The sequence below is a fragment of the Oncorhynchus gorbuscha genome, linkage group LG08 (genome assembly GCF_021184085.1).
Source record: "Oncorhynchus gorbuscha isolate QuinsamMale2020 ecotype Even-year linkage group LG08, OgorEven_v1.0, whole genome shotgun sequence".
Lineage (NCBI taxonomy): Eukaryota > Metazoa > Chordata > Actinopteri > Salmoniformes > Salmonidae > Oncorhynchus > Oncorhynchus gorbuscha.
The window spans coordinates 71,862,436-71,874,923 of NC_060180.1; the positions used below are offsets into that span (position 1 = coordinate 71,862,436).

The 12,488-nt window shown below is 40.7% G+C and overlaps 1 protein-coding gene across 2 annotated transcripts; it reads left to right on the plus strand.

Annotated features, from left to right (window-relative positions):
* The first annotated feature begins 3,453 nt into the window (after positions 1-3,453).
* Positions 3,454-11,811, plus strand: LOC124042163 (PX domain-containing protein 1-like). Of its 2 annotated transcripts, none has more exons than XM_046360554.1 (5): positions 3,454-3,573; positions 4,741-4,841; positions 5,589-5,706; positions 7,849-7,972; positions 9,780-11,811. In XM_046360554.1, the coding sequence occupies exons 1-5, from the start codon at positions 3,567-3,569 to the stop codon at positions 9,922-9,924; spliced, it is 495 nt and encodes a 164-aa protein (XP_046216510.1). In that variant the 5' UTR covers positions 3,454-3,566; the 3' UTR covers positions 9,925-11,811. The 2 variants fall into 2 exon arrangements, with proteins under 2 accessions (XP_046216510.1, XP_046216509.1); XM_046360553.1 differs by lacking the exon at positions 3,454-3,573 and adding an exon at positions 3,581-4,322 and having other exon boundaries at positions 9,780-11,807.
* The last annotated feature ends 677 nt before the right edge of the window (positions 11,812-12,488 follow it).

Genomic DNA, 12,488 nt, shown 5'->3' on the forward strand with positions numbered 1-12,488 from the left:
GGGTGGCGGGACACAATGCAGATAGTCCGGGTAGCCAATGTGTGGGGACACCGGTTAGTCAGGCTAATTGAGGTAATATGTACATGAATGTATAGTTAAAGTGACTATGTAGATATATATGATACACAGTTCATAATATGATGTCTTACTAGCTTCAAAGTAGCCTTTTGACAAAATCCTGCCATAGAAACGTGGAGGCAATTATTTTCTATTGTTTTTCAAATTAACTCTTTCATTGCCACCAGCCAAAGCCAGTATCCTAGTCATAATAGCAACCCATGATAGTTGTTGCATCTTTAGGTTGCATCTAAATTCGTAATGGATATTTCCATCTCTGTCCATGGAAACCATTCGTATGTGTAGCGCACATTTTAGAACTTTTTTTATAACTGCCCTGTGCGTGCATACTTTTCTCTGAAATTGGTAAGCATCTACCTGAAGAGAGCGACTTTACCAAGTACTGTGGTAGTCCTAGTGTAGTAGTTTACCAAGGTCTGTGGTAGTACTAGTAGTTTACCAGTTACTGTAATAGTACTAGTAGTAGTTTATCAGGTACTGTGGTAGTCCTAGTGTAGTAGTTTACCAAGGTCTGTGGTAGTCCTAGTGTAGTAGTTTACCAAGTACTGTGGTAGTCCTAGCAGTAGTTTATCAGGGACTGTGGTAGTCCTAGTGTAGTAGTTTACCAAGGTCTGTGGTAGTCCTAGTGTAGTAGTTTACCAAGGTCTGTGGTAGTCCTAGTGTAGTAGTTTACCAAGGTCTGTGGTAGTCCTAGTGTAGTAGTTTACCAAGGTCTGTGGTAGTCCTAGTGTAGTAGTTTACCAAGTACTGTGGTAGTCCTAGTAGTAGTTTATCAGGTACTGTGGTAGTCCTAGTGTAGTAGTTTACCAAGGTCTGTGGTAGTACTAGTGTAGTAGTTTACCAAGGTCTGTGGTAGTCCTAGTGTAGTGGTTTACCAAGGTCTGTGGTAGTCCTAGTGTAGTAGTTTACCAAGGTCTGTGGTAGTACTAGTGTAGTAGTTTACCAAGGTCTGTGGTAGTCCTAGTGTAGTGGTTTACCAAGGTCTGTGGTAGTACTAGTGTAGTAGTTTACCAAGGTCTGTGGTAGTACTAGTGTAGTAGTTTATCAGGTACTGTGGTAGTCCTAGTGTAGTAGTTTACCAATGTCTGTGGTAGTACTAGTAGTTTACCAGTTACTGTAATAGTACTAGTAGTAGTTTATCAGGTACTGTGGTAGTACTAGTAGTAGCAGTAGTTTACCAGGTACTGTGGTAGTACTAGTAGTAGTAGTAGTTTACCAGTAACTGTGGTAGTACTAGTAGTAGTAGTAGTTTAGCAGGTACTGTGGTAGTACTAGTAGTAGTAGTTTACCAGTTACTGTCATAGTACTAGTAGTAGTAGTAGTTTATCAGGTAGAGTGGTAGTACTAGTACTAGTAGTAGTTTACCAGGTACTGTGGTAGTACTCGTAGTAGTTTATCAGGTACTGTGGTAGTAGTAGTAGTTTATCAGGTACTGTGGTAGTACTAGAAGTAGTAGTAGTTTATCAGGTACTGTGGTAGTACTAGTAGTAGTAGTAGTTTATCAGGTACTGTGGTAGTACTAGTAGTAGTAGTAGTTTATCAGGTACTGTGGTAGTACTAGTAGTAGTTTATCAGGTACAGTGGTAGTACTAGTAGTAGTAGTAGTTTATCAGGTACTGTGGTAGTACTAGTAGTAGTAGTAGTTTATCAGGTACAGTGGTAGTACTAGTAGTAGTTTATCAGGTACTGTGGTAGTACTAGTAGTACTTTATCAGGTACTGTGGTAGTACTAGTAGTACTTTATCAGGTACTGTGATAGAACTAGTAATAGTAGTAGTAGTTTACCAGGTACTGTGGTAGTACTAGTAGTAGTAGTAGTTTACCAGGTACTGTGGTAGTACTAGTAGTAGTTTACCAGTTACTGTGGTAGTCCTAGTAGTAGTTTACCAGGTAATGTGGTAGTAGTAGTAGTACTAGTAGTATTTTATCAGGTACTGTGGTAGTACTAGTAGTAGTTTATCAGGTACTGTGGTAGTACTAGTAGTAGTATAGCAGGTACTGTGGTAGTACTAGAAGTAGTTTATCAGGTACTGTGGTAGTACTAGTAATAGTAGTAGTAGTTTACTTGGCACTGTGGTAGTACTAGTAGTAGTTTACCAGGTAATGTGGTAGTACTAGTAGTGGTAGGATTTACCAGTACCCAAAACCATTCTGTAGTTTTATAGTATACTGTTGGTATACGATGGCAAACAACCAATAACACGGGGGACCAAATATTTCCCCCATAGTTTGCTGTGCTTCTTCTAACAGAGAGAAATGCTGACATTGCCAGAATGATTTGGAAACGATTCAAACACACTCTCTCATTAGAGCTAGTATCCAAGGGGACGCTGGTCGTGTTACATAATAATGTGGGTTTGAGGGACTGACTGTGGCTGGTACCCCCCCCCCATAAGATTCTCTTTAACCACTGTTATTTAGCAGCAGCAGCACAGCACAGGGAATGGTTGTCTGTCTGTGTGGATTCATGTAGAAATTCAAATCTTTGTTATTCAGCACAGGAAGATTCAGATAAGTTTTTTGCATGTACAGTATATTAGGCTATGTTGAAGTTGTATGCGTGATGCTAACTGATGACAGAGTGAGAGTCAGAGCAGGACTCTTTGCTGATTCCGCGTATGACTTTGAATGTGAGTTTGCGTGACCTTGAAAACCAGGCCGGCGTTGCCCACTGATCAGCTAAGGATCATTATAGACTAGAATAACAGATCAATGAACAGGCCAATGGACCATCGGCCATGTCATCTTTTTCATTGTTTTACTTCTTCTTTTTTTTTTAACCTTTTTTTTGTGTATGTCCATTTTGACCAGCCCACCCAACAAAAAAATGGTCCAGCCCATCTGGCAGTTGCCAGAATTGCCAGATGGCCAATCCGCACCTGCAAACAACGCCCACCTGGCACTTTAGTCTCAAAGTAGTTGATAGATTGCAAGTAGTTTTTTGTTGTTGTTTTGTTTATCTTTCAGGGACCATAAATAACATGCAATTGCACCAGATATGGCTAGATAGCACTTTTTATTTCTTTTTTATTTCTAGTCCCTTACTTTAGTGGTACTCGGCAGGTGGCCTAGTGGTTAGAGCATTGGGCCAGTAACCAGCATGTTGCTATATCAAATCCCTGAGCTGACAAGGTAAGAATCTGTCCTTTTAACCCTGAACAAGGCAGTTAACCCACTGTTCCCAGACTGTCATTCTAAATAAACATTTGTTATAACTTCACTGTAGTTGAATATATATATATATATAAAAAGGTTTAACCCAGGTTGGATGTGCTGTGTACTGAACATACCGTGGTTATTGTTTAAATACTGTACTAGGCTAACCCTAGCCTACAAGACCTGTGCCTCAATTGACATAGTAAACACCGTGCTGTGAAGCAAATCCCACCTCTCAATCCCCCCGAATGGATTATCCCACCTTTGTTGTTAAAAATAAACACAGCACCAGTTCCGCTAGCATCCACTATCCTGAATGGACCATCAACTAAATGGCAGGTATTTAATTTCCAGTACATCAACATTTATTTGAAATCACTGGCTTTTTTAGCTCTAAATTGTTTTCTAGGTTTGCAAAACTTGCTGTTGCAGTTGGTTTTGTAGTCATGCTATATTGCGTCGTTAGTGTAGTTTGGGGTTTGGGCATCCCCGGCTGCCAAGCATCAAGTGGTGTGCGGGAGCAGAGCATAAATAATCAACTAAACTTCCAACCTGGCAACCTTCTTCAAGTCACTTCTGCCAGTGAGAGAGGAGTCGCTTCCATCAGCGGGTATGGTACTTGTGGAATTTTGATCCAACTGGACATCATACAAGCCATTTAGGATAATCGAAACGGCACTTTATATTTCAGAAAACGTTAGAGAAAAAAAATCATTTGCCGACCGTTTGCCTATGCATGATGAAGATTGGGGAAAGGAATCAAATTGCAAGTATTTAGATTTCCCGAAGTCAAACTAACAATTATAGCCTGTCATCGACTGGGAATTAAGCAGTGAAAATGGCAAGTTTTGCTTTTGAGGGAACTTCGCTCGTGAACATGTTTGTACAAAACTGTTGGGTTGTTGGCACACAGCGAATAATTAGTCAACGCGGAGAGGAAGAATTCATTGAAGTCCGGACCGAGTTATCGGACAGGAGCGTTCTCTATTTGCACAGAACGGACCGCGATCTCGGAAGCCTTCTAAAGAGACTCATGGATGCTTTCCCAGAGGATAGAGCAACTCCTACACAGTCAGCGCTCCTAGATGGTAGGTAGCCCGTTATAAATACACGACCCATGATAAACAACTCACAGAATCAGAACTACATTATTCTATGTCCTATGTGGATGAAAAGTTGAATAGACCATTTCACGTGGAAATAAGCCTCAAATGTACAGGCCCACAATAATAATTCAAAGTACAGCCTACATTGATGGATACTGTCTTGTGAAGGTGTACAAACCTAGTTTATATAAAAACACCAAGATGACATGTCGTTCTTACGTGGACAAAATCTTGCAAAGACATATTACAAATGCATAATTGAAAGCCTATACAAATTGTAAACCTATAGTCTACAGTATAAATACAGTATTTAAAATATCTTGACTGTATTTATATTCTGAAATACTTTAAAATACGACTTGTATTGAAATAGTTCCTGTCTATGGTTTTTCCCCACCAGGACTTGTGCGAATAAGAGACGCTGCAGAGGCCAATGATATTGAGATTCGATTGCAAGAGGTGGAAAAACTCCTCAGGAGGGTCGTTACCTTGCCAATGAAGGTAGAGTGGCCTATAGTTATTTACATATAGCAATGCATATCGATATACAGTTATGACTCTTCATAATAACCCTCTGGCTATTTCAACAGGCCACTAGTTGACGTGGTATTAAATAATACAGCGTGGACTCAAATGACAATTTATGTGTCTCCTTCAAGACAGTTGGAAAAGCATTCCCAGGTGAAGCTGGTTGAGAGAATACCAAGAGTGCGCTAAGCTGTCATCAAGGCAAACGGGTGGCTACTTCGAAGAATCTCAAATATATTTAGATTCATTTAGCACTTTTTTGGTTAGTACATGATTCCGTATGTGTTATTTCATAGTTTTGATGTCTTCACCATTATTCTACAATGTAGAAAATAGTACAAATACATGAGTAGGTGTGTCCACAATTTTGAGTGGTGCTGTATCTTATACTTCTGAGGTTGAATAATATGGCTTATGAAGTAATTTATTTCTGAGTCTTGGAAGGTTCACCCAATGTACTTGGGCTGTATTCCCTGAAAATGTTTCCCCTAGTCGGGGTGATTCCTTACATCCTCTCTCCTCGCCTCCTCAAAACTTCAGAGAGAAGCGAGGTGAGCATTGGAGGAGATTTTCTCCTGGGTTATTTTCTTCCAACACTCTCCTCCTTTCCGTAGAGAAGGTGACGAGGAGAGAGGGAAACAAGCAATCGAGGAAAATACTTTTGAGATTCACCCAAAGGTAGTTGTGTTCCACTCTCATCTTCAACCTTTTCGTCTACAGTATTCACGGTCAGAAGCAGTGCTCACGTTCTTTGAGCAATCTCCGCTGGACCTGATGATAAGAGAAAACAACATCAACAACATGGAGCCATACTACCAGAGTCCAGTAACAATATCAGGTCTGAATGTATCTAGCAATTTATTTAATGACCATGTTTTACTGCAAACAAGTGTCTGATTTATTGTTTAGCTAATTTCACAGTCCACATTCCAGTTTCTGGAGGGCAAACGAATGTGCTGCCCAATTAAAGCAACATCAAGTGCACTGAACAAAAATGTAAATGCGACATGCAACAATTTCAAAGATTTTACTGAGTTAAAGTTCAAAAAAGGAAATCAGTCAATTAAAAGAAATGCAATCTATGGATTTCACATGACTGGGCAGGGTTGCAGTCATAGGTGGGCCTTGGAGGGCATAGGCCCACCCAATGGCTGGGCCTGGCTGCCAAATCAGAATTAGTTTTTAACCACAAATAGGCTTTATTACAGATAGAAATACTCCTCAGCCCCCCTCCCACACCTCCTCAGACGATCCCGCTGGTGAAGATGTGGAGGTCCTGAGCTGGCGTGGTTACACGTAGTCTGCGGTTGTGAAGCCAGGTTGGACGTAAATTCTCTAAAACAACGTTGGCTGTAGCTTATGTTAGAGAAATTAACATTAAATCATCTGGCAACAGTTCTGGTGGTCATTCCTGCAGTCAGAATTCCAATTGCACGCTCCCTCAAAACGTGAGACGTGGCATTGTGTTGTGTGAAAAACAGTACATTTTAAAAGTGGCCTTTTATTGTCCCCAGTACAAGGTGCACCTGTGTAATGATCATGCTGTTTAATCAGCTTCTTGATATGTTACAAATGTCAGGTGGATGGATTATCTTGGCAAAGTAAAAATGCTCACTTAACAAGGATGTAAACAAATTTGTGCACAAGATTTGAGAGAAATAAACTTTTTCTGCATATGGAACTTTTCAGGGGATTTTTTATTTTTAGCTCATAAAACATGGAACCAACACTTTACATCTTGCATTTTATATCTTTGTTCAGTGTTGTTTAATTGACAACATACTATGGGGAGTTGCACTCGCGCATCTTCAGTTGAAAGATCTACAATCAAGCCTGACAAGGCCAATGAAATCCATGTCTATCTGGAAGCCCCGCCTTGCACAGGTGATACGTGTGAGGCAGAGAATAATATTCTTCAATTATTCCACTCTTCACCTAGGTGTGAATGATATACGCTTCTGAAAACAAACAACTGGAAAATGAGACTTTCTTATGTTGCGCCAAACTAAACTGTCCCATAGTGGTAGAGCGTACTCACCTCCTGGACATTGTGTGCTGAAGGTTGTACTTGTACTCCTAATCACAAACAATGAGTTATTCTTCAATTTGATGGTGCAACGTGTAAGATGGCTAAGAAAACAACTGAAGCGGTTATGACTAAGCCGGGTTCGGGGTTGAGATCATGCCCCCAGATCAAACAGTTATAGCATTTCTCTGAAAGATACTCACCATCTAGTTTGTCTTGGTTTGGAACACGCTCAGGTGGCACTCCCTTGAACCAGTCCGTGTGCGCACTGCCACGCACTGCGTACAAACTCTCTGGATAGACGTGTAAGCATTCTTGAGAAAGCTTGGAATTACCGATTGCTACTTCCCTTTCCTGGATACAGGTACCTCGGCTGGGACCTGAAGAGCAGGATGCGGAGAGGGATTAGAGAAAATGTGTTGTCTGCCTGGGCGTGGGGTATGTTGTGGCTGCCTGCGCCCAACTTTGCTCCTGTGCACTCTGTCGTTGGTTACGGGAGGATACTCTAAGAGAGGGTGGCCAGGTTCGGAGATTCTTGTAGCCCTCTCATTTAGGATACGTAGCATTAAGTCGCTTGGTTATTCTAAACGGACCGTGCTATTGGCTAGCATGCTTAAGGGAGTGAAGGAAATGGGGTTTGCGTGAACCTCCGATGAAGCAGCCCCCCGAGCACTTGGATGTGCTAATCCTCGGAGCGAGGGGACTTGGCACAGGTCTGAGTGACTCGTGCACCCCTCCGCAAAAACATTACTGTGACAACACCTGGGTCTTGTTCAGTAGACACAAAACAGAAGAGACCCTTTCAAAATGAAGGAGGTGCCACAGGAAATGCTACAACAAAGATTTTAGTTGTTTGTTGCAAAGTGCTTTGCTGCGGTGTACCCTACTGAACATGACCCAGTATTGTACATTATCAGAATATTAACAAACATATTGTGCCTTTTTGCTTTACAGATATCATGAGGTGCAATGGATTTTGTCTGGCTAACACAGAGACCATTTTTTATGACTACAGTGCACCACAGGTCAGACACAGAGCCCTGTCAATGTCCACATGTACAGAGTCTGCAGGTTTTGGGTGAGTTTTCTTTCAACGTCCTTTCTTTCATCATTCAACTTACTCATTTTATTTCATACAGTGTGTAAATCACTCTGAAATGTTCCCTAGTGGACATTCATGTTTATTGTACCTCATGCTACTATCCATTGTGATGACAGTCTTAGTTGTGGTTTAGAAAATTATGATACATATATTATGTTCTTTTTAAAGAGTTAATTCACTTAAAATAAAGTTTACTCTTTTTTTGACTCAATTCGTCCAGACAGTTGCCGTTTGAGCAAAAGACATTGAAAATACACATTGTGTATTTTCAAGTGGATCGTTGAACTTAAAATTGTCACGACTTCCTCCGAAGTCGGTCCCTCTCCTTGTTCGGGCGGCGTTCAACGATCCACTTTTCATTTTCCATTTGTTTTGTCTGACACACCTGGTTTCAATTCCCCAATTACTTGTTCATTATTTAACCCTCTGTTCCCCCATGTTTGTTTGTGAGTAATTGTTTGTATGTAATATGGTCCGTTGTGTGGGCTCGCTTTATTGTATTGTGTTTGTCTATTTTGAGTAAATTACGTTTATTTACTCATATCTGCTGTCCTGCGCCTGACTCCACTACACAAGCTACACACAGACCACATTACAAAAATAAAGTTATCTTTTTTTAACTCAATTCATTTAGACAGTTGCTCTATGAGCAAAGGACATTGAAAATGCAAATTTATTTTGGTAGAAAAGGTCATCCTTTTTGGGTTTTAACATCTTCAGCTCACTGGGTCATTATTTAGCTAATTACGTCCAGCATTTCCTGGTTAGCATTTTCAGAGCATGTAGCAATGCTAATGGGAATGGATGGACTCGGGTAGCGGTACACCCAAAAGCATGGGGGAAAGAGCATCCACTTTCCCTCGCTCCACATGTCTTTCCCCATGCTTATGTGTACACCGATAGCGGGGTCTATCAGTTTCCTTTAACATTGTTTTGCTTCAAATATTCTAGTCTTGGGATGCTGGACATTGCTAAAAAAACTGTTGAAATAACTTTACAACTGTCAGTGTCACGGATCCCGCCGAAGATGGTGCCTGTTCAGGCGGCGGTCATCATCGCCGGCCTACTAGCTGCCACTGATCCCCTTTTCTGTTTCCTTTAGTTGTGTCTGATTTGTTGCACCTGTTTCGTGTTTAGGTTTGGTTGTGGGCTATTTAAACCCAGTAGGCCCGCCGGGTTTTGTGCTTATTTTTCTGTTTGTGGTGATTAATTATTCTTGTGGTTTCATTTTTCCGATCAGTTTCGTCCTGTTTGGTTGGACTGGGACTTTACGTGCCCTTGTGTGTGTGGCGTGACCGTCTCTCTGGTTTTGATGGAATATTAAAGATCCACATCTTTTGATGTTACCCTGCTCTCTGCGCCTGACTCCTGCACTCACTACTTATTGAAGCCGTGACAGTCAGGCGGTTCATCCATAGTCGGAAAGAAACGAACTTCCCCTTTAATTAAAGGCAGATTGCACTGCATTTTTCATTATCATGATGATGTGGCAGGTGACACTTTGCTTCTTTAAAGTCCAATATCTTGAAAACTTGACTGCTGACATGCAAAACATTTCGGGACTGTATCAACAGTGGACGAATGAAGAAGGGGGAGAAAAAAAAACGCAATATCATTTTTCAGTCTATTTTTCCCTTTTTATCTTAAAAAAAACTATATTTTCTGTTTCTTTGTCTCACATAGAACAAGTCACCAGCCATCAACATGCCTGCAACTTTCTTACACTACATTTTCCAATGCCTTGTCTTTGGAGTATTTTCATATTTTTCCCATCGTTTTTCAGGTATGATACCCAATCTGGGTTTAAGGAGACCCTGGACATCGTTGAGACAGCATCAACGGATGGTAGTGCCGAAGACCAAGAAACGTCTTTCCCTAATCTGACGTACTACCAACTACTGACCTACGAGACTGATATTCTGGAATGAACGACAGTGGCGGACATATTGTTTGAGTCTGTATGGTTCTCCCTTGTTTACCTACACTTTCAGTGGTCCGGTCCAAATGATGTAGGTTACAGACAGGATTGGGGAGTAACAGATTACAGTAGTCAGTTATGTGTAATCTCATTACCCCTCCAAAAAACTGTACCTGTAACAAGTTATGTTATCAGCAAAAATATTGTAATCGAATTAAAGATACTTTTGGAAAAACGAGATGAATTTAAATTCAGAAATTATGTTTTGCAAAAAAATACATTGAGACCTTTCTGTTTCCTCAATGACATTCAATTCAGCATAAAGAAAACAAAGAAAACAAGGCTCAAGTTTAAGTTTGTTCCACTTGAGTGAGTTTTGACCACAAGACCACTATGACGACTCACCAATGTGTTTGACAAATCCTTTTTGTTGTTGTTGTTGTCTTCTAATGCCTCTTAAGAGGAAAGTAACTGAAATCATTCAGATTACGTTAATGAGTTTGGGTAATCCAAAGGGTATGTTACTGATAACAATTTTGAACAGGTACAGTAATTTTGGCCATGTAGTGTAACAGATTACATTTAGAAAGTAACCTACCCAACCCCTGGTTACAGTCTGTTGCTGCTAGACTACCTGGTCTGGTCTAAATGATGTAGGTTACAGACTGCTGCTGCTAGATTCAAATGGTTTCACATTTGTGCCACGATGATGGTAGAGTAAAAATACTTGTTCTCCAAACGTATTAACCAATATACTAACTCTTAACAAGATATTAACTGACTTGCCTAGTTAAATAAATGTTAAATATAAAATAAATTAATACGAAATATATTGCATTGCAGTGAGAACTGGTGTCATTCCTTTCCAGGTTAAATCACTCACTAGATGTGTTTTCCCAACATGCAGGAAAAAGGTTCGCTCAACTTATTCTAGGGTTTCACATCCTGGAATCTGCTATGTTAAAGTTTTGTTGATAAATACTGGTTGGGGATGGGAGATCAGAGGGATATAGCACAGGAAGGGAGTGGTGGGGCAATGTGGTCTGCGGGCGGCAGCACTACCACCAGACCTCACCACATTTCCATGGATCTGTACTCCTATCGCATATCTTGTTGGAGCCCACATTGCAGTAGGATTAAAACTGACGTCATAATGCACAGTGAGAAAAGGGTATATAAATGAGAGTAAGTAAATTTTGTATCTGATGCCTGAGTGGGGCCCACATTGGAATTGGTTCCCCAGTCTCGAATGTAAGCTGCACAACACTGCCGCCAACTGGCCAATAAGGATAAAAGCACATTCCAGATATGGTGCAGTTCTTTGGCTGCATCTCGATAGTGGCTTTCTCTCCTCGTCTCCTCTCCTTCATCTGCATTGATCTGGTGGTCTTGTTTTGATCTGTAACAAACTGGTGAAAAGAACATGGTGAAGCCTATACTAGATCTAGTCCAATCCAGTTCTTTATGAAGTCCAATCCAGTTCTTTACGAAGTCCAATCCAGTTCTTTATGAAGTCCAATCCAGTTCTTTACTAAGTCCAATCCAGTTCTTTACACCAGCTAGTCCAATCCAGTTCTTAATCTAGTCCAATCCAATTCTTTACTAAATCCAATCCAGTTCTTTACTCCAGCTAGTCCAATCCAATTATTTACCTAGTCCAATCCAGTTCTTTACCTAGTCCAATCCAGTTCTTTACAATACCTAGTCCAATACAGTTCTGAAGTCAGTCCAATCCAGTTCTTTACGCCAGCAAGTCCAATCCAGTTCTTTACGCCAGCTAGTCCAATCCAGTTCTTTATGCCAGCCAGTCCAATCCAGTTCTTTACGCCAGCCAGTCCAATCCAGTTCTTTACGCCAGCCAGTCCAATCCAGTTCTTTACGCCAGCCAGTCCAATCCAGTTCTTTACGCCAGCTAGTCCAATCCAGTTCTTTACAATACCTAGTCCAATACAGTTCTGAAGTCAGTCCAATCCAGTTCTTTATGCCAGCAAGTCCAATCCAGTTCTTTACGCCAGCTAGTCCAATCCAGTTCTTTATGCCAGCTAGTCCAATCCAGTTCTTTATGCCAGCCAGTCCAATCCAGTTCTTTATGCCAGCCAGTCCAATCCAGTTCTTTACGCCAGCTAGTCCAATCCAGTTCTTTACGCCAGCCAGTCCAATCCAGTTCTTTATGCCAGCTAGTCCAATCCAGTTCTTTACGCCAGCCAGTCCAATCCAGTTATTTATGCCAGCTAGTCCAATCCAGTTATTTTACGACCAGTCCAATAGAGTTATTTTACACCAGTGTAAATGAAGAAAAGTAGACAAGTAGAGAAAGCCATTTTAGACTATTCAAATCAAATGTAATTTGTATTTGTCACATACACCATTAGCAGAAAGTGTAAAAGGTGCAATGAAATGCTTGTATGCTAGCTCACTCAACATTGCAGTACAATAATCAATATCCAAATGAGATAGAGCCTGTGTATTTTCATCTTGCATCCGTTGGTTCCCTGATCATTTTGCAATTGAGTTAATATCATACCATCATATTCCTTTATTAGATTAACAGTGCAGTATTTTGGTTTAAGCGTT